Source organism: Microcaecilia unicolor, chromosome 3, assembly GCF_901765095.1.
Source record: "Microcaecilia unicolor chromosome 3, aMicUni1.1, whole genome shotgun sequence".
Taxonomy (NCBI): domain Eukaryota; kingdom Metazoa; phylum Chordata; class Amphibia; order Gymnophiona; family Siphonopidae; genus Microcaecilia; species Microcaecilia unicolor.
Window position 1 is genome coordinate 459202325 of NC_044033.1, and position 20417 is coordinate 459222741.

Below are 20417 nucleotides of genomic sequence, written 5' to 3' on the forward strand. Positions count from 1 at the left end.
CAACTTGAAATCGCCGCAATCAGGTTACAAAACAAATCCCTCACAGCTCACCTGACTTGCATCATATTATATCGACCACCAGGAAATTGGAAAGATGCCCAACCAAATCTCATGAACTTTATATCAAACACTTGCCTCGCAAATCCTAACGTAATAATAATAGGAGATATAAACCTTCACCTAGAGGACACAACCTCAAATGACACACTAGAGTGCAAAGAGTTCTTACAAATGTGGGACTTCCACTGGCCACAAGTCAACGCCACACACACAAAAGGCCATGCACTGGATCTATTAACATACAAACTATCCGGTGACCAAACCTTTTCGGTAATGGAAGGGAAAGGGAAAAGCGTACCTTGGTCTGACCACTTTAAATTAACTATGACCTTATGCTGGAAGAAAAAGGTCTTCCCCAAACGCATCAATGGGCTAAAATAGACCCCAAAATATTTTGGCAAGAAATATATGATAACTGGGCACCAAAAACCGATTCAACTGACTTCTTCACTGTTTGGGATGAACGATGCAATGAAATCCTCAACAAAATAGCGCCCATACATACAAAATCAGCACAAAAACACAATAAAATACTCTGGTTTAATGAAGAACTAAAAATTCTAAAAACGCAAACTAGAAAATTAGAATGAAACTGGAAAAAACCCAAAAACGAACAATCACTACAGAGAACAAATAGGCACAGATTACAAAGACACAAAGAAATTATACAAACTAATAACACCAAAATGGTAACTACACTGAATGCAAACCTCCCACATGCAGACAATCTTGCCAAATATTTTGAAGAAAAAATTACCAATCTACACAAGAATCTGCATCAGGGAAATATTAATCCAGAAACCTTCATAAACAAACTAGATCCGAACTCAAGGGAATACCCGGCAGACCGTATTTGGAATAACTTCACTCATCTAAGCACCGAAATAATAGCTCACGCACTCAGAAAATTCTCCTCTGCCTACTAGACACCTGCCCCAACTATATAATGACCCCCCCCCCCAATCAATATGTCGCAGAACTCATAGACCACCTTAATTATCTATTCAAAAGAGGCCTGTTCCCACAGGACAGAGGAAATATCTTACTAACATCCATCCCAAAAGACACCTCAAATTATAGACCGATAGCATCCATACCCCTAACAACCAAATTGACAGAAGGCATAGTTGCCAAACAACTAACAGAATACCTCACTGATTTCAACATACTGCACGAATCTCAATCTGGCTTCAGACCTCAGCACAGTACAGAAACAATACTAACCACACTCCTGACCAGATTCAAGCAGGAAATAGCAAGGGGTAAAAACATCCTCCTACTCCAATTTGACCTATCAAGCGCATTCGATGTGGTCGACCACCACATACTACTGAGAATCCTCGACAAGATAGGAATTACAGGAAAAGTTCTCTCCTGGATCAAAGGATTTCTGACATCCAGAACATACCAAGTCAAATCAAACTCGTATATCTCCACCTTGGAAAGCGGAATGTGGAGTACCACAAGGATCACCGCTCTCACCTATATTATTCAACCTAATGATGACACCACTGGCTAAATCTCTATCCAAACAGGGCCTCAATCCATTTCTATACGCAGATGACATCACCATCTATATTCCCTTCAAACAGAACCCCACAGAAATCACCAAGGAAATAATAAACAGCATGAACAGGGAGGACAAGAGAAAAGCGGAGAGATTGAATTAATTCTTTGCTTCGGTTTTTACAGAAAAAGATGTATGATCTACCTGTACCAGAAACGGTTTTCAAGGGTGAAAATGCAGAGAAACTGAAAGAAATCTTGGTGAACCTGGAAGATGTACTGAGCCAAATCGACAAATTAAAGAGTAATAAATCACCTGGACTGAATATTATACACCCCAGAGTACTGAAAAAACTCAGACATGAAATTGCTGATCTGCTTTTAGTGATCTGTAACCTGTCATTAAAATCGTCCTTAGTACTTCAAGATTGGAGGGTGGCCAATATAATGTTGATTTTTAAAAAGGGTTCCAGGGGGTGATCCGGGAAATTGCAGACTGGTAAGCCTCACGTAAGTGCCAGGCAAGATAGTGTAAATTTATTATAAAGAAGAAAATTATAGAACAAGTAGACAAACATGTTTTAATAGGACAGAGTCAGCATGGGTTCAGCCAAGGGAAGTTTTTTTTCATCAATTTGCTTAATTTCTTTGAAGGTATGACTAAATCTATGGATAATGATGAGCTGGTTGATGTAGTGTATCTAGAGTTTCAGAAAGCTTTTAACAAAACTTCCTCATGAGAGACTCCTGAGAAAATGAAAAAGTAATGGGATAGGAGGCAATTCTTTTGATTAGGAATTGGTATTGAATAGAAAAGAGAGGGTAGAGTTAAATGGCCATTTTTCTCAATGGAGGAGGGTGAATAGTGGGGTGCCACATGGATCTGTACTTGGACCAGTGCTATTTAACATATTTATAAATTATCTGGAAATTGGAATGAGGAGTGAGGTGATTCAATTGCAGATGATACAAAACTATTCAAATTTGTCAAAACACATGCGGGTTGTGAAAAATTGCAGGAAGACCTTAGGAAACTGGAAGACTGGGCGTCCAAATGGCAGATGAAGGTTTAATGTTGACAAATGCATAGTGATGCACATGAGGAAGAATAATCTGAATCATAGTTACCTGTTGCTAGGGTCCACCTTAGACAATATGCTGAAATCTGCTGCCCAGTGTGCGGCGGTGGCCAAAAAAGCAAACAGGATACCAGGAATTAGGAAAGGGATACAAAATAAGACCAAGAATAATATTATGCTTCTATATCTCTCAATGGTGTTACCTCACCTTGATATTGTGTTCAATTCTGGTTGCTGTATGTCAAAAAGCTATAGCAAAATTAGAAAAGATTCAAAGAAGAGTGGCCAGAATCATAAAGAGGATGGAACTCCTGTATGAGGAAAGGCTAAGGAGGTTAGTGCTCTTCAGCTTGGAAGATGGCTGAGGGGGGATATGATTGAGGTCTATAAAATCCTGAGTGTTTTCTGACCGGTTACTGTTATGTGACCGTACTGTATTCCTTACCACCTTACTCTCTTCTCTCCCTCTGTCTCCCGCCACCACTGCCTTGCCCTTAAAGTGTCTGTTTATTACTAGCTTGAAGTGTCTTTGTATACTGCTGTTAGCCTTTTTGAACTAATGTAAGCCACATTGAGCCTGCCCATGGGCGGGAAAGTGTGGGATATAAATGCCATAAATAAATAAAAATTGATCCTGAAGGTTCAAGTTTATTTAGATGAAAGATCCAAAAAAGCAATATACAACAATAGGTCTCTGTTACTGAATGACAAGCAAAGAGATGCGGCTGAGGCTGCCTGCAGTACGTTTGTTATTAGATATATGAAGGGAGGGGATGCGGTGGCCAATATAGTTAAACAGCTCTGGGATACTATGAAAACTTGCCAGTTTTTCAAGATCAATATCTACGGGTAGCTTTTTCACATTCTTAGAATTTAAAGGAGATATTAAGCCCAGCACAGTTACCCACTGTCAACAGGATGCAAAACCTGTGCTATTACCAAGCAGCTTGTGGGTTTTTTCTTTTTAATCCAGCAGATGTGAAATGGTATACCTTGAAACATCTCACAACTTCTTGTTCTATGAATGTGGTATATGCGATTAAAATGCCCATGTGATAAGTTGTATATTGGTAAAATCAAAAGAACCCTGCATACTCGTATCACTGAGCACAGATCCTGTATATCCAAACAGCATTTAGGTGCTCCAGTTGTAAAGCACTGCAAAACTTATGCACACAGCTTTGAAGGTCTAACATGTTTTGGTATTGGTTGTGTTTTTTCCTCCAAATGCGCAGGGGGATGCTAATAGACTTTTACTTCAAAGAAAGCTTTTTTGGATCTTTCATCTAAATACACTTGAACCTTCAGGTTTAAATACCCATGTCCAATGGAGTTGCTTTATGTAAATAAGTCATATGCAAATATGGTTTTCATTAGACATATGATGTCAAAATACTAGTCCCTGTCAGCTGAGCTGATAGACTAATTTTTCAACACTTTTTGTTAAAAGGACGCCGCCGCCATTTTTTCAAATAGTGTCAGTAGTAGGCATGTGAGACTGCTGTGAGTCTTTGTTTTCCTGATTTTTTTTATTTTATTTGACTAAATAATTGTAAGTTCTGTACATTCACCAACATAGAGTAGTGATATATTTATCTCTTCAGGTTAACCTCCTTCCCTTGACAAAGCGACGGTAAACTGTCGTCTGTCGGGAGCGGTGGAGCTGGAGATAAGTACTATATTGCCCAATTTATCAACATATTGCTAGTCATTTTGCACAGTTTTTTTTATTTGTTTGAATATACACTTTGTGCACAATATATGCTTGAAGGATGTTTGGAGGGTTTTGGGCGATTACATTTTATCACCAAAAGTTTTAAACATGGCTCCTTAATGTCTAAGAAAGGAGAATAGACCAGGTGATTTATGAGACCTTTTCCTTCCTGATTCAAATTTTCACTAAGCTGGTTGAGTGGTCATCTGGTCTTCAATTGTTTGACATTGGTATTTTGATCTTGCCAGTGAGTTTGTGTAAGGTTTTCATCTTGTCTAATTTCATATTGGTCTTTGGGAATCTTAAGATTTTAGCAATCAAAGGTAATGGTTTATTGATTCCCTTCTGGTGATGGAGCAGGAACTCAGTGTGCCCTTTCTATTTCTAATGGGCGGTCAAAGTGCAGTTTCAAAAATTCTGGTAACCAAATGTGATAGGATTTTTTTCCCCTTCTGTTCCCTCGTACATGCCAATTCTTATATTGTTCCGACAATTTCTATTTCTTGAATCTTCCAATTGTATCTCCAAAGATTGCAGGGCCTTCCGGTCCTCACGTTGGTCTGAAGATATTTCATTGATGGTTGTAGTCTTTGTTCCAGTTTGCCCAGTTGAGTATCAAGGGCAACATAATAATTTCTTAATGGTCATTACCATTTTGGTCTTTATCGTATCTATTTTAACTGGGAGGCTGTTCTGTGTATCCTAACTTTATTGAAGAAATTTTTTACACCTGAGTCTACTCCCTTTTTCAGCTGTGTATCATACCCTTTCCTCTAGCAGTCCCTTTTTTTGAAAAATGTTTGGTGCTTGTGCATTTATAAATGTTGTTTTAACGGGATTTGAATTCCTAATACACATCCCACGTCCTAGGATATACAAATATAGGTACTTAATTCTCATTTCAAAGGGTTTGTACAGACTCGATACCATCTGGCAGCCCTTTTCTGGATGGCTTCTACATTGTCTATTCTTCTGGAAACATGACCTCCAAAAGAGGCCACAAAATAAAGGCAGTATTAACACCTTTTTCTATTCTGTCGTTAGTAACAATTTCCCTAGCATAATAGCTCTTGGCTCCCTCTTGTCAGTACCTTGTTGAACTGTTTTGCTATCCTAAGATCATTGGATATGATTACCTCAAAGTCACTCCTGTTTTGCTCCATATCAGCACTTCCCCCAGATTCTGTATAGGTCACCCAAAGCTGAGTGCACAATTTTGGGTGGAGATCAGATTTGCATACAAACTAAGTAGCTAATTAGGCAATAACAATCAATTATTGGCGTTAAGTAATTAGGAGTTGATCCGCAGACCTGCCCTATGCCCTATTCTACAGTATAACGTGCGCCTAAATTTCATAGTGCCCAGAAATTAGGCGTGCTGTTATAAAATACCTGCATTTGCGTGCACATCTGCCATTGAGTGCAAGCATTTATACCAGCCTTTGGCAGGCGTAAACGCTCATGCCCAAAGTTAGGTGCAAAATATGTGCTAAGCTAGTATTCTGTAAAAATTGTTTGCTGAGCGGATCATCCGAGCACCTAACTTTAGGGTGCCATTTGTTGAATTTCCCCTTTTGAGGCATATTTTCAAAGCACTTTGGGAGGCTAAGTTCCATAGGTTTCTATGGAACTTTGGGAGGCTAAGTGCTTTGAAAATGAGCCTGTTTGTCTACTACTTCCTTGACTTTTTATCCCAGGTGCTAAGACAGAGATTTTTTTTTTTTAATATTCCTTCTTTTTTTCTACTTTTGTTCAACCCATTTGTATGCTTTGAGGCCCTTTTACTAAAGTTAAAGTGTGGTAAACACAAAGCCTGTGAGGTAAGTGCAGCATCTACCCTGCATTTAATGTACAGGGCAGACACTTAGGGCAAGGACCAGCAGATAGTGCAAACGCACCTGCACTACCTACCCTGATATGGAATATAGACCCTAATGCCCAAAGTTCAAAAAAGGTAAGAGATGCAATGGTTGTTCTTTCTCCCCTAGGAGCACAGCCCCCAGAATCCACTAGGACTCACCTTTTCTAGTGGCATGAGGCAAGCGTGGTCCCCTCTGCTCACAATCATATGGTTGTGTGTTTCAAAATGGCCATGTTGACCCCTAGTTGCAATCTTGCTATGTTCCATGTAATGAACAATTGTCTTTATTAATGGAAGGATGAGTCCAGTGTTAGTACCACAAGACTACAACTAGGGGGTCAGGGCAGCCATTTTGAAACCCAAGCCCTGTACGGTGGGAGTAGAGGGGGACCACTTGTTTCCTGTGCTGCTAGATTATCAGGAAGCCCCCCGGTAAGTCCCAGGGGTGTGGGACGGAAGAGTCAGGCTATGCTTGTAGAAATTGAATGAGGGGTGGATACTCAAGTGCCAGGGCTTTCGGAAGTGAAGGAGGTGCTGGAGGAATCAGAAGAGGGGCAACTGCCACCTCAGCTCTTTTATTTTAACTGTGGGCAGAAGCTACGTTACTGGACTGCCACTAGTGCAGCTGTTTATAACTCCATTTCTTTGGTTATTGGCAGTCATTGCAGCTAGCACACAGCACTGACCAGCACAATATCTGTCATAGCTGGCCATGTCCTGTTGCAACCTCTTTATTGCCTAAGACCCATCCCTACCCACACCAAGGAGCTAGCATGGGTCTTTTACTAGGCTGGCTGTTTTAATATGAAGTAACTATTATGAAGTTGATGCTAATGGCTGCTGCATGGTAAAACCTACATTAGCTGTTGTATACAGCTTAGTAAAAGGGTGCCTACATGTGTTATCACTTTATTAAAAAACAAATAGGAACTTACCCAGAGACTGTCCCTTGAGGTACTCCATTGATGGTATTCCTCCCTTCGATTGAACTATTTTACCATTATCTTTTTACAAATTGCTTAGTTGGTTCCTGTCTTCATACAATATTGGATAGGTTCATATCTAGAAACACAGAAAATGGTGTCAGATAATGAACTATCCAGTCTGCCCATCTATTCATCTCTATCCCTTCCTCTCCCTTGGAGATCCTCTGTGCTGTCCTATGCTTTCTTGAATTCAGATGGACTTCAAGCTGAAGAGCCCTAACCTGTTTAGCCTTTCTTCATAAGGGAGGTGTTCTTCCCTTTAATCATTTTTATTGCTTTTCTGCACCTTTTTCAAGCTCTGCTATATCCGTTTTTGAGAGAGAATACTTTAGTAAAAATCTGTCATATTAACCATTTTCCAGTCCTCAAGTAGCAAAGCTGTTTTTATGTGATAAGGTTAGCAATTTCAGGTTTAAAGTCTTTTGGAATTTGGAGATGAAATACCATCCAGTCTTGGTGATTTTGTTACTCTTTTTGTCATAACCAAACAACTACAGGAAATTGCTCCTTTTTTGATGTTTTGAGTGAATATCAATCTCAGTAGAAGCAAATAATTCATTTAGGGGTCCTTTTTAAAAGGCCATGGTAAAAAGTGACCTGCAGTAGTGTGGGTGCATCTTTTGGGCCCACGCGGGGCCACTTTTTACCATGGTTGGGAAAAGGCCCTTTTTTAATGGGCTGGGAAATGGGCACGCACAAAAATAAAAACTAGCATGTGCTTTTTTTTACCGCCTGAGCCTTTACCGCCAGCCATTGACTTAGCGGTAAGGGCTCATGCGCTACCCACACAGTAACCATGCAGCATGCACCAACATGGCCACGCTGCCGATTACCACCGGGAACACCCCCTGTAGTAGAAAATAGAAAAAAGCTTCTACCACGGGATTTGGCGCACGCCGAACATGGAATTACCGCTGGGTGCACGCACTACCCTGGCGGTAGTACCAATTTGGTATGCGCTACTCGTGCATTTGCCCTCCCACAGCTTTGTGAAAGGGTCCCTTAGGGCCTCAAACTGGGCTGAGGTTTTGCAGTTACCAATGCAGTACTAGGGAAAGGAAAGAGAAAGGGGATGGGATTTGATATACTGCTTTTCTATGGTTACAATCAAAGCGGTTCACATATCATATACCGGTAGTTATTTTGTACCTGGGGTAACAGAGGATTAAGTAACTTGCCCAGAGTCACAAGGAGCTACAGTGGGAATCAAACCCAATTCCCCAGGTTCTCAGGTTGCTATACCAACCATTAGGCTGTTCCTCCACTCTAAATGTTAGTGTGGTCATTATGAAATGCTTTACCTGTTGGACATTGCGTCCCCAGCATTTTGCCATGTAGTCAATTTCATTACTGTGTGTAAATATATGACAAAATGTGACACAATTTGCTACATATTTTGAGGTGGTGGTAATTGCACCACCACATTATCTGTAAGGCAGTTCCTGCCCATGCAATTCCTTTGCATGGTAGCTGTTTAATATGGAAATTACCATACACTGAAGCATTGCATCAACTATTGTAGGTATTCACTAGTTCTTTAATGTATTCAGACTTCATTATTAGTTCATTAATAACATTGCTATACTGCTCACATATGTTGAATTTTAATGTTTGCCTTTTCAGTGGGCAAAGAAAGAAACCTAACCTGGAAAGAAGGAAAGAGCTTTCATTTGATGAGATGATCAATGCATCCAGTTCTAAGCAGAAGAATCTCTCCAATAAAATGGCACAAGCATCTGAAATGCCATTAAAAGACTACAAAAAACTTTCCAGAGTTCAGGAGCATAAAAATGAGGATAGTCTTAGACGAGATAGACATGCCATTAAAGAACCTGGAGCAGCACTTCATAGTAAAGAAGACAGCAATATCAAAAAGCCACCTCAAAATAATCAAATACATTTAAGTAAGGACTGTAAAGACAATAGCAGAAAAGCAAAACCACTAGAAAGAACATGTTCTAATACTGCCAAGAAAGACTCTTCAATCCAAGAGGAAAAGGAAGCTGATACAGACCATTCAAGACCGAAAACCTTGGAACCTTTAGAAAATTTTCAGTGGGGTCATAATACAAAAAACGCAAAAGAGTTACATGAAGATGAATTTGAACCCCCTACAATGTCCTTTGAGTCTTATCTTAACTATGATCAAGTTTCAAGTAAAAAAAAAAAGAAAATAAATCCTGATGGACAGTCCCAGAAACTGAGGATCTACAAACAAAATGTCTCCTTACCCTGTGAAGATACGCCTGCTGTAACAACTGAGAAAAGACAAATAAGCAAAGATGATGAAGTTGAGACTTCCACAAAAAAGGTAAGCAGTTTCGAAATCTTGAATAAATTTCTGTTTTCATTGAATAGGCTGATCACGCTAACATGAGTCTCTAAGATTTTGTTATCTTTACTAGTTGGAATAGCTAGAAAAAACAAAACAAAACACCTTTTCCACCAAAAAGAGAACAGGTTCTATAGTGGTTACTGAGGATGGGCAGACTGGATGGGCCATATGGCCCTTATCGGCCGTCGTATTTCTGTTTCTTTATTGTGGGAAGCAATCCAACTAAAACAGGAATTGCTTCTACTGGAAATCATGATGCTTTCTTTCATAGTTTTTTCCCTCTCAGCGGAAAATTCCCCACTGGTTCCAAATACCTGTCTGAGAGCAATAGAAAACTTGAATCTTACTCTTTCAATCAGGGAGAGAGATATCCAAGCCCTTTTTGGATATATATCCCTAAAAAGGTGTCAGGTAAACAAACAAAATAAAAAACTTGGAGTTCTTTTTACAGGAAGGACGGAAAATATGCAGCCTGTTGACTAAGTATAACCTGTCTGACCTTGCAAGGTGCCTACCTCAGAATTTTAGCAAAATGTATTATCTAATTAGCACGATTTTGAAGTATTAGAGACATTTACTCCCAAATTCTATAAATGGAGCTTAAAATTGCACATGCAAGTTTAGAAATGCACCCAATTTGCAGATATGCTCTAACAACTACAGGAGAATTCAAACTCTAAAGAAAATATTCCAACCTGATAAAAGGAGTTTGATTTATATGTATAAAGTTAGTTTGGAGGTGTCCCTTTAAACTGATGGAAAAAAATTTCCAACCCATACAAAGAATATGTATCTCACAAATGGAACCTCAAACCTCCTAACAAGGAACAATACTAAAGTATTCACAACACCTTGTATAAACAGGAGTAGGTTAATATCATAGGTTCCTATTAAGAAGGAAAAAGAGAAAAAAACCCAGGCGCAAAAACTCATACTATATGAGAAAAATGAATGGGATGAAAAACTCTTTCCCTCTTATGAATAACAATTAAATGGACACCAAAAACCAAACTAACCCGAACTAACCACAGCCCAAAAGAAGACTACCTAAAAGGAGCCCCCCGGGAGGAACCTATGATATTAACCTACTCTTGTTTATACAAGGTGTTGTGAATACTTTAGTATTGTTCCTTGTTAGGAGGTTTGAGGTTCCATTTGTGAGATACATATTCTTTGTATGGGTTGGAATTTTTTTTTCCATCAGTTTAAAGGGACACCTTCAAACTAACTTTATAGATATAAATCAAACTCCTTTACCCAATTTGCAGGTGCAATTTAATTGAATAATATGCCAATTAGCGCTAATTGGCATTAAAGTTTTCATGTGCATTTTTAGTCGTGGGGATCTGTGTGTAAATTTTACATGTGGCTCCAAAAAAGGGGCACAGCCATGGGAGGATCATGGGTAGATCCTACAATTTATAGGGGTCTTTCACTAAGCTGTGGTAGCGTTTTTAGTTCACGGTAGAAATCAGTCCATGGGCATCTCAGCATTTACCACCAGCTGATTTCTACCATGAGCTAAAAATGGGTACTGCAGCTTAGTAAAAAAAAAAACAAACAAACCCTATGTGAGTTGTTATAGAATAAGGTGGATACATATCACATTTAAGCATGAGACTTTACACGAGGGTTTACTTGGTGCAAATCCTAGTGTCTAAAGTTAGGTGCCAATCCTGGTACTAAGTGCTATTTTATAGATGGTGGCTAACTTTCAGCACCTCTTAATGAATAGCGCTTAGCGTGCTTTTTTTTCAATGCCAATTTTTCAGCGCTATGTATACAATTTGGTCCTAAGTGGATATGAAGTCACAGTTTCAGAAGATAAGCACATAGTTTAAGTATAAATTATTGCTGTAACACGCTAAAATATTCTTGCAGCCTTTTGCTGAAAAAGTTGGAGGTGGTACAGGACATGTTAAAATATAAAAATAGGCAGCCGTCATCCACATTTAAGACCACAGTAACATTCAGTAGAGTTTATTTTTAGCACAGATTAATTTATTTTCATTAGCGCAGTAAATATTTTTGTCTTCCCGTGGAAGCAAATGAGATGTATTAATGCTCAATATTTACATTTAGTTGCTAAAATGAATGCTAATCATCTCTGAAGTAAGTTGGGGTCATTAGGGTGGATTAATGTAGAGGGGTTTGGTGATGTGTGTATGTGGGTTAAGACAAGAATGAAAACTCCCCTGGGCCATATTTATGGGTTATTTTTTTTTCCTGTTCTGGGGATCCCTCCCACCCTAAAGCAGGCAATGGCAACACATGTGGCCTAGGGGGTAGGAAGGGAAGAAGCAGTAAAACATACCCTTTCCAAGCTGCTCTAATTTCCACTTGGCTACCTCTTGTACATTTCACCTTTTCCACTTGTAAAAGTCTCCTCCTTTCTCAGATGGATTAAGTATAGGCATGCAAAGCTCTGGTCCCACCCTCATTTCCTGTTTCTGCGAGAGCGGGACTAGAGCTGAGAGAGAAGGGAAGGCTGAAGCCAAGCCTGCTCGCCTTTCACTGCCGGGACCGAGGTAAGATGAGTTTTAAATTCTGGGCGGCAGGAAGGCAAGGACGGAGGACTGTTGTGGGAGAAGAGGTCAGGCTGGGGTTGGGACTGCCACTCGGAGGAGGGGGGGGGGCCTGGCATTCGGAGGAGAGGGGGGGCCTGGAACTCAGAGAAGGGGGGATGAAATGGGGCAGGTGGTGGTTGGGGCAAGTTACTGGACATGGGGGGAGGGGAGAGATGAGACTTGTTGGACATGGATAGAGGGAGGGCAGGGGAGAGAGGAGAATTCACTGGATATGGATGAGAGGGGAGAGAGGAGAATTGCTGGATATGAATGAAGGGGGAGAGGGGGAGGGGGGAGTGCACCACCTGTTTAAAAAAAAAAAAAAAAAAGATTTTCAGCACCCCCAATCATTTTGAAAAGTTGGCTTCTATGCAAGAGGGCGTATAAATTTGGATACCCAGTTATAGAATAGCCCTTCAAATACCTGAGAGAGTTCTCAGAGGCAGAATTGAAACAGTGTTGACAACACATGCAGCTTTCCATCAGCATAATTTTTCTGGTGTAACTTTGTGTGAGAATTTTCTGGTAGGCACGTTTGTAAAGGCAAGGTAGGTACAAATGTGTCATTTATAAAATATGTTCTTCCAATGAACCCACAGGTATCCTGCACAAATGTCCACCTGCTCTGAAGAAGGGTTATGTGTGTGTGTGTGTGTGTGTCTGTCTGTCTGTCTGTCTACACACACAAACACAGTGTGCACTTAAAACGTACATGCATATACTTTTACCGCAATATTAAGAGTCACTTTCGTCATGTAATACATGCTTAACATTTGGAGAAAGCTTTATAAAATTACTCCCTTACCCCCAGATTTTATATATATGTGCTGAGATTTCCACGCAGAAATTGGAAGTATATTCCATAACAATGTGCATAACCTAATTGGTTAAGCTAATCAGCACCGATAATTGGATGTTAATTATCAGCACTAATTGGCATTAATTAGAATTTATACACACTACTTGTTAAGCATATTCTGTACAGTGGTATGCATAAATACTAAATGCGTGCTGCCAAAAAGGGGGTGTGGAATGGGTGCTTCATGGACATTCTAAAAATCTACACACAGGGTTATAGAATACACCTGCTCCATGCCTAACTCTATCTGCCTTGACTGACAAGTGCACTTGGGGTCTGTATTGTTGATTAGAACTAATTCCATTTAAAATGATTGTTAAACTTTGTGTGAAAATAAGTTGGAATGCAGAAGATAAGGCACAGCGCTAATTAATTTGGTATGTGAAGAGGAGGATGGCGCTTGTTTTCAAAGTTCAGACTGGCCACCTGGACTTAGAAACATGTGACCACATTCCCACAGTATGGCTTGTTTACCTATTCTCAAGCATTCTGTAATTTTCATTGGCTCTGAAAATAAGCTTTAGCTTAATAAAAAGGGGGGCTTGTTGCAGCAGAGCTTTGAGGCTCATCTGTGGGTGGACGCATCATGCAGAAACGACTTGTTCCTGGTCATAAGGAGACTTCGGGCTTTCGCTGCATTGGGCCTCCCAGCTGATGAGATAAGGGCCTGAAATTCCCGACCAGTGATGTTGTATGTATAATATGTATATGTCTTATAGCTTTCTTTTAGTTAGATGATTTAATCATTGTATATACAAATGTAATAAATAAATATCTTAATCATTGTAAATTTTAGAACCTCTAATAAAGGTCTCATTTACCTAATACGAATCCAAAAGAATCCACAGTAATTATTGAGTAGTCTGTGTCAGTGAGACAGGCTGTAAATCCATAGCAGTACAATGCCTAACTTAGGTGCTGATATTTACATCAAGTTTTTCTTGGCATAAATGGATGTGCCTAGAGTTAAGCGCTGGCATGGTTATTAGTCATCTAATATAATAAAACGCACCGTGAAAGTTCTGAAGACAACGTTTTGAAGTCACTCAAACACTCCCTGTAGGGTTCGTGGATTTATGGTGTGAAGCCAGCCTGCCCCGCCCTCGCGTGAAACGTCATGACGTCGAGGGCGGAAAAAAAAACAAACGGATCGCACCCACGCACGGTGCATTTTATTATATTAGATTTACCTCCGTGGTGGCGGTTCCGGCAGCGCAGCATCAGGGAAGGAGGCGGCGCTTCCGACGTCTCTAGCCTTCCCTTCGCTGTGTTCCGCCTTCTTCTGACGTCAAGGATGACGTCAGAAGAAGGCTGAACACAGCGAAGAGAAGGCTAGACGTCGGGAGCGCCGCCTCCTTCCCTGACGCTGCGCTGCCAGAACTGCCACGGAGGTAAATTTAAAAAGAAAAAGAAAAGGGATGTTGGGGGGAGAGAAGAGGGTGGGCAGTAAAGTTGAACAATGGGAGCGGGAGGGCAGGGGAGAAACGACAGCATGGATGCGAAGGGGGGGGGGCATGGATGCAAAGGGGGGGGGGTGAGAAGAGGGCGGGCCAGGCTGGGACATGGGAGAGAGAGGAGCATGGATGCGAGGGGGGGTCATGGAAGGGAGAGAGGGGAATTGCTGGAAAAGGATGAATGGAGGGGGCAGGGGACAGAGGAGCATGGATGGGCGTGGATTGGGAGGGCAGGGCTCAGGGAGAGAGGGGATTTGCTGGATAGGGATGAATGGAGGGGGCAGGGGACAGAGGAGCATGGATGGGCATGGATTGGGAGGGCAGGGCTCAGGGAGAGAGGGGAATTGCTGGAAAGGGATGAATGGAGGGGACAGATGGGCATGGATGGATATGGATTGCAGGGCAGGCCTCAGGGAGAGAGGGGAATTGCTGGATAGGGATGAATGGAGGGGGCAGGTGACAGAGGAGCATGGATTGGGAGGGCAGGGCTCAGGGACAGAGGGGAATTGCTGGATAGGGATGAATGGAGGGGACAGATGGGCATGGATAGGTATGGATTGCAGGGCAGGGCTCAGGGAGAGAGTGGAATTGCTGGATAGGGATGAATGGAGGGGACAGATGGGCATGGATAGGGATGAATGGAGGGGACAGATGGGCATGGATAGGTATGGATTGCAGGGCAGGGCTCAGGGAGAGAGTGGAATTGCTGGATAGGGATGAATGGAGGGGGCAGGGGACAGATGGCCATGGATTGGGAGGGCAGGGCTCACACTCTCTCTCTCATATACAATGTCTTTCTGACTCTCACTCTCACACACTCTGTCTCACACTGTATCACATTCACTCTCTATGTGCCACACAGTCACTCACACACTCGCTTGGTCTCATACACTCACTCTCACAGAGAATCTGTGTCTCACACACAATCTCTCTCTCACACACACACACACACACACACACACACACACACACTCTCTCTCACACTGTGTCTCACATACACACTTGCACACACTCTCATTCTCACACACACACTCTCTCACAAACACACTCACACCCAGACTCACTCTCTCTCTCACACTCACACTTTCACTCTGTTTCTCACACAGTCACTCTCACATACACTCTCCCAAACATACACACTCCGAGGAAACCCTTGCTAGCGCCCGTTTCATTTGTGTCAGAAACGGGCCTTTTTTACTAGTATTCTATAAACCACATCTAAATCTAGGTGTGGTTTATAGATTACACCGAAGTGGTTCAATTTTTCATGGCCATAAATAGAAATCTGGTCGACGGTCATTGATGGGGGTTCCTAAAATAGTATATAGTGCAGAACTTCAAGAATGTCAATTCAGAACGGTACATAGAGCATATTTTTCCCAGAGGAGAGCCTTTCATGCAGGAGTAGTGGAGGAAGATAACTGCCTAAAATGTAAGCAGCCACGAGCCTCATTTACACACTGCATCTGGCTCTGCAGATATGTTAAATCATTCTGGCAGAAAGTGGAGAACTTTCTTAGAGGGGTCCTGGGGCATAGGACACGGGTCACATTTGAACGCATGATGTTTAATGTAGAGGGACAAGAGGGAGGGGGAACCAAGGAAGCCCAGCTGCTGACAAATAAAGCCTGTATATTGGGGAAAAATGTATACTAAACGGATGGGTATCAGACATACCTCCCTCTTATTGGTGCTGGAGGAATATGCTACACCAGCTTATGCTTTGGGAGTCTAGAGGGGCGAGATTGTCACCAAAAAGACAGAGGAAATTCTTGGGAATAATGGCAACCTTACCTTAACAGCATATCCAGTAGAGCTCGCAGCCAAGTTCTGAATAGATTACCGGGGAATACAATGAGGGAAGGGGATTGTTAGACACTGTTGGTCTTTCTTTTTTGATCTGTGTTCATCAATATCCAAGTTGTTCAAATGGGTTATATATAGCTGTTATCAATAAAAAAAAAAAAAAGGTGAAACTTAGGGGTGGGGATTGGGTTGGGGGAAGAAGAAATATAAAATATTGATGAAGAGAATGTTACTTTGCTCTTACGTGATTGTTCTGGTTTCATTGCTCGGTACATGGAGCTTGTTGGTTGTTTAACTTGTCGTATCATCAATAAAAAAATTGTTGAAACTAAAAAAAATAGAAATCTGGTCCTTATTGTGTAATTATAGGCAAAATGCACACCCTGGCTTTTTTTTTTGATGGCTTTAATCAGGTATCTGTGTTATTATCTACTTGGCCAACACTACTCATCAGGTGCTCAAGCATCTATACGCTCTGTAGACTTTTTGGAGAATCCAGAGTCCAAAAATAGCTAGCAATGATGTGATTTCAATACACAAGTCAATACTATAATGGCCTGGTGTGTAGACCAGGAGTAATGTGTGAGTTGTACTCACTGCCTTTTATATTTGCGTATTTGCTAAATGTTTGGGACATATTCTTTTTATTTCTATTCTTGTAACTGTAGGCCAAGATGGAATCGCTAAAAGATTTGCTTAGTGTTCCACTACCCAAATTTCTGCCAGAATTTGCTGTTATGTCTTCTCCTCCCTATTTTACAGATGATAAAGGTAAGAAAATATGTACGTTATGGTTCAGTTTCATAGCAGACACCCTCAAAGCTTTTGTAGGCAAACTGTTTTCCACTTAGACTATCCACAACCTGTCCCTGTAGCTCTAAATGTGCTGCTTCCATCTGAACTACTGTATATTGTCCTGGCAGCAGAGGTTGTCTCAGGACACGCATGCCTCTCCTTTCCTGCATGGTCTAGTCAAATTGACTGCTTTAGGCTGCAAGCACTTTCTGCTTTCTGAACACATTCCAGGAAATGTGTTCATAGCCAGATACTGAGTATTAATATACTGGAGTGGAGGAGTGGCCTAGTGGTTAGAGCACTGGTCTTGAATTCCAGAGGTGGCCAGTTCAAATCCCACTGCTGCTCCTTGTGATCTTGGGCAAGTCACTTAATCCTCCATTGCCTCAGGTACAAACTTAGATTGTGAGCCCTCCTGGGACAGAGAAATATCCAGTGTACCTGAATGTAACTCACCTTGAGCTACTACTGAAAAAGGTGTGAGCAAAATCCAAATAAATATAGGATTAGTGTAATATGTTAGTTCTGAAAGGTGACATGGCTTTATTTTTTCCCCGCCTTTATTTTAAGGCAAGGAATTGTGGGGGAGGGGGAAGATGAGGGTACACTGTGAATAAATGTATTCGTATTGGATACATTAGATTTTATTTATTTATTTATTGTTTGCATTTGTATCCCACATTTTCCCACCTCTTTGCGGGCTCAGTGTGGCTTACAATAAGATATGAATAATGAGAATACAGTTGTTACAAATTGGTTATGGGTTACATTGTACAAGTTATGCGAGATAATCAAAGTATCATTAGGAATATCACAATGGGACATCAACACTGAGATGAAGATGGAGGGAAAAATAGCCACCTCCAGATTCTGTGATGTGCTAAGTGGACAGCAGGCAGGCGATCAAATATTTGTACAGAATGTCTCACTTTCTGTAGCAATATTACTGCACATATGGTTTCTTTTACAAAGCCATGCTAGCAATCCCCACGTAGCAAATGAGAGGATGCCCATAGGAATTGAATGGGCTTCCTCTCATTTGCCGCAGCGTGGCTCTGTAAGAGGTCCATAGCATGGAAGTTATGCAAGAATCCACCTTTCAGACAATCTCTACTTGAATAAAAATTGAGCTGAAAGAGGCTTACACTGGAGTTCTGTGAGATTCACTTTCCAGAGGGTGATCTAAAATAATCCCACCACTTAGGATGTGGACCTGGAATTGGCTTTAGCTCATGCCTTTCTAGTAGTTCAAGGCAAGTTATATTAGGTACAGTAGGTGTTTTTCTGCCTCAGGGGGGTTACTTTAAACCAATCTACATCTACCAGTGCAAAGAAGTCTAGGTTTTCATTGTGTTTGATATGCAAGACAGGGCATCTGTCTGTTATGAACCATCTTCGAACCTGCTTCCATTTCCAACTCTAGGTGTGGCTCTTCTTATTTTTATTTTTTCATCCTACATAATGTCATCTTGCTAATGCTTTATGGTAACAGCTCCCAAACCAGCCTGGTTGAAAGACATCTCTAATGAATATGCATTAGGTTTATATACACCAGGTCTCTATTGTATCCCCTGCATATTCATTTGGGTTATTTAGAAAACCTGAGTAGATAGGTGTGTTTCCAAGGCTGAGTTAGGAAACAGTGTTCCATGACATGACCCTCGGTGGGTTTCTGAGATAGGGTTTTAAGCTAAGCCTATCGATTACTATTCTGCTGTCCATGGAAAAAAAAGCAAAGCCCTTTTGGGAGCTAAGTTAAAGAAGCTAGGATTCTTCAGCTTGAAAAGGAAATAGCTGAGAGGATATAAAATCACAAGTGGAGTAGAAAATGTAATAATGTAAATTTTTTTACTCTTTCATATAGTACTAAGACAAGTAGACACTCCATATAAGTATTAGCACATTTTAAAACAAGTCAGAGGTAATTTTTCTTGCACTGTACAATTAAGCTGTGATATTTGTCAGAATATATGGTCAAAGCAGTTAGCATAAATGAGATTATTCAGGATTTAGACACGTTCTTGGAGAAAAGGTCTATAAACAATTTTTAGCCATGTAGTTTGAGAAGTCCACAGTTTCTCTGGATATAAGCAATAAGGAATGGAACTACTCCATAAGCCATTATTAATCCATTAGTGCCCAATGTTAACAAATCAATTTGTTCCCATATGGCTTATTATGGGAACATTTTCTCTATAATATTAACAAAATTCGCCCTTTCCTCTCCGAGGACGCTACCAAAACCCTTACCCACACCCTTATCACCTCTCGCCTAGACTACTGCAATTTGCTTCTCGCTGGTCTCCCGCTCAGCCATCTATCTCCTCTTCAATCTGTCCAAAACTCTGCTGTGCGTCTTATATTCCGCCAGAGTCGCTATACTCACGTTAGCCCTCTCCTCAAGTCGCTTCACTGGCTCCCTATCCGCTTCCGCATACGGTTCAAACTTCTCCTTTTGACCTACAAGTGCATCCATTCCACAGCTCCTCAGTACCTTTCCGCTCTCATCTCTCCCTACACTCCTCCCCGTGAACTCCGTTTGCTGGGTAAATGTCTCCTGTTGTCCCCCTTCTCCCCCACTGCTAACTCCCGGCTCCGTTCCTTCTATCTCGCTGCTCCCTATGCTTGGAATAGACTCCCTGAGCCAGTACGTCAGGCTCAGTCTCTGGCTGTCTTCAAGTCTAGGCTTGAAGCCCACCTCTTTGCTACTGCTTTCGACTCCTAACCATGACTCTCTTACTCAACACCCTCACTTATCACCCCTACCACTGCAATTTCCCCACCCCTAGCTGTCTGTTCATCTGTCCAATTTAGATTGTAAGCTCTGTTGAGCAGGGACTGTCTTTTCATGTTAATTTGTACAGCGCTGCGTAAGTCTATAGAAATATTTAATAGTAGTAGTAGTAGTAGTAACATTGGGCACTAATGGGTTAAGATATACTTGGGAAAATCTACTGCTTTTTTCTCTGATATGCAGCATAAAATATGTTTTATTCTTTTGGGATCTTGCCAGGTACTTGTAACATGGATTGGCCACCGTTGGAAATGGCATACTGGGCTTGATCGACCTTCAGTCTGTCTCAGTATGGCAATACTTATGTTCTTACTTCTTGGGATCCTGTTGGGTACTTGTGATCTGGATTGGCCATTCTCAGACAGGATGCTAAGCTTGATGGGACACTTGTTCAGACCCAGCATGACACCACCTTCTGTTTGTTCTTATATATGCAGATCATGTGCTGCAGCAAATCCACAAATTGACCGATTTAATAGTGTCCCTTATAGATCCTGTCCAATGGATTTTGTCAAAAGAACAGTAAACTCAGACATAGCATAAGAAAGAGCATATGGATTAGAGGAGTAGTAAGCTGAAAAAGAGGCAAACTAGAAACAAT

At 41.2% G+C, this 20417-nt stretch overlaps 1 protein-coding gene across 3 annotated transcripts in view; it reads left to right on the forward strand.

Annotated features, from left to right (window-relative positions):
* LOC115465211 (elongin-A-like) overlaps nucleotides 1-20417 on the forward strand; it is a 137318-nt gene that overhangs the window by 83657 nt on the left and 33244 nt on the right. For all 3 annotated transcript variants that reach the window (XM_030195610.1, XM_030195608.1, XM_030195609.1), the window contains 2 exons: nucleotides 8830-9517; nucleotides 16896-16998. In XM_030195610.1, the coding sequence (XP_030051470.1) occupies nucleotides 8830-9517; nucleotides 16896-16998 (791 nt within the window). The remainder of the gene's footprint in view (nucleotides 1-8829; nucleotides 9518-16895; nucleotides 16999-20417) is intronic.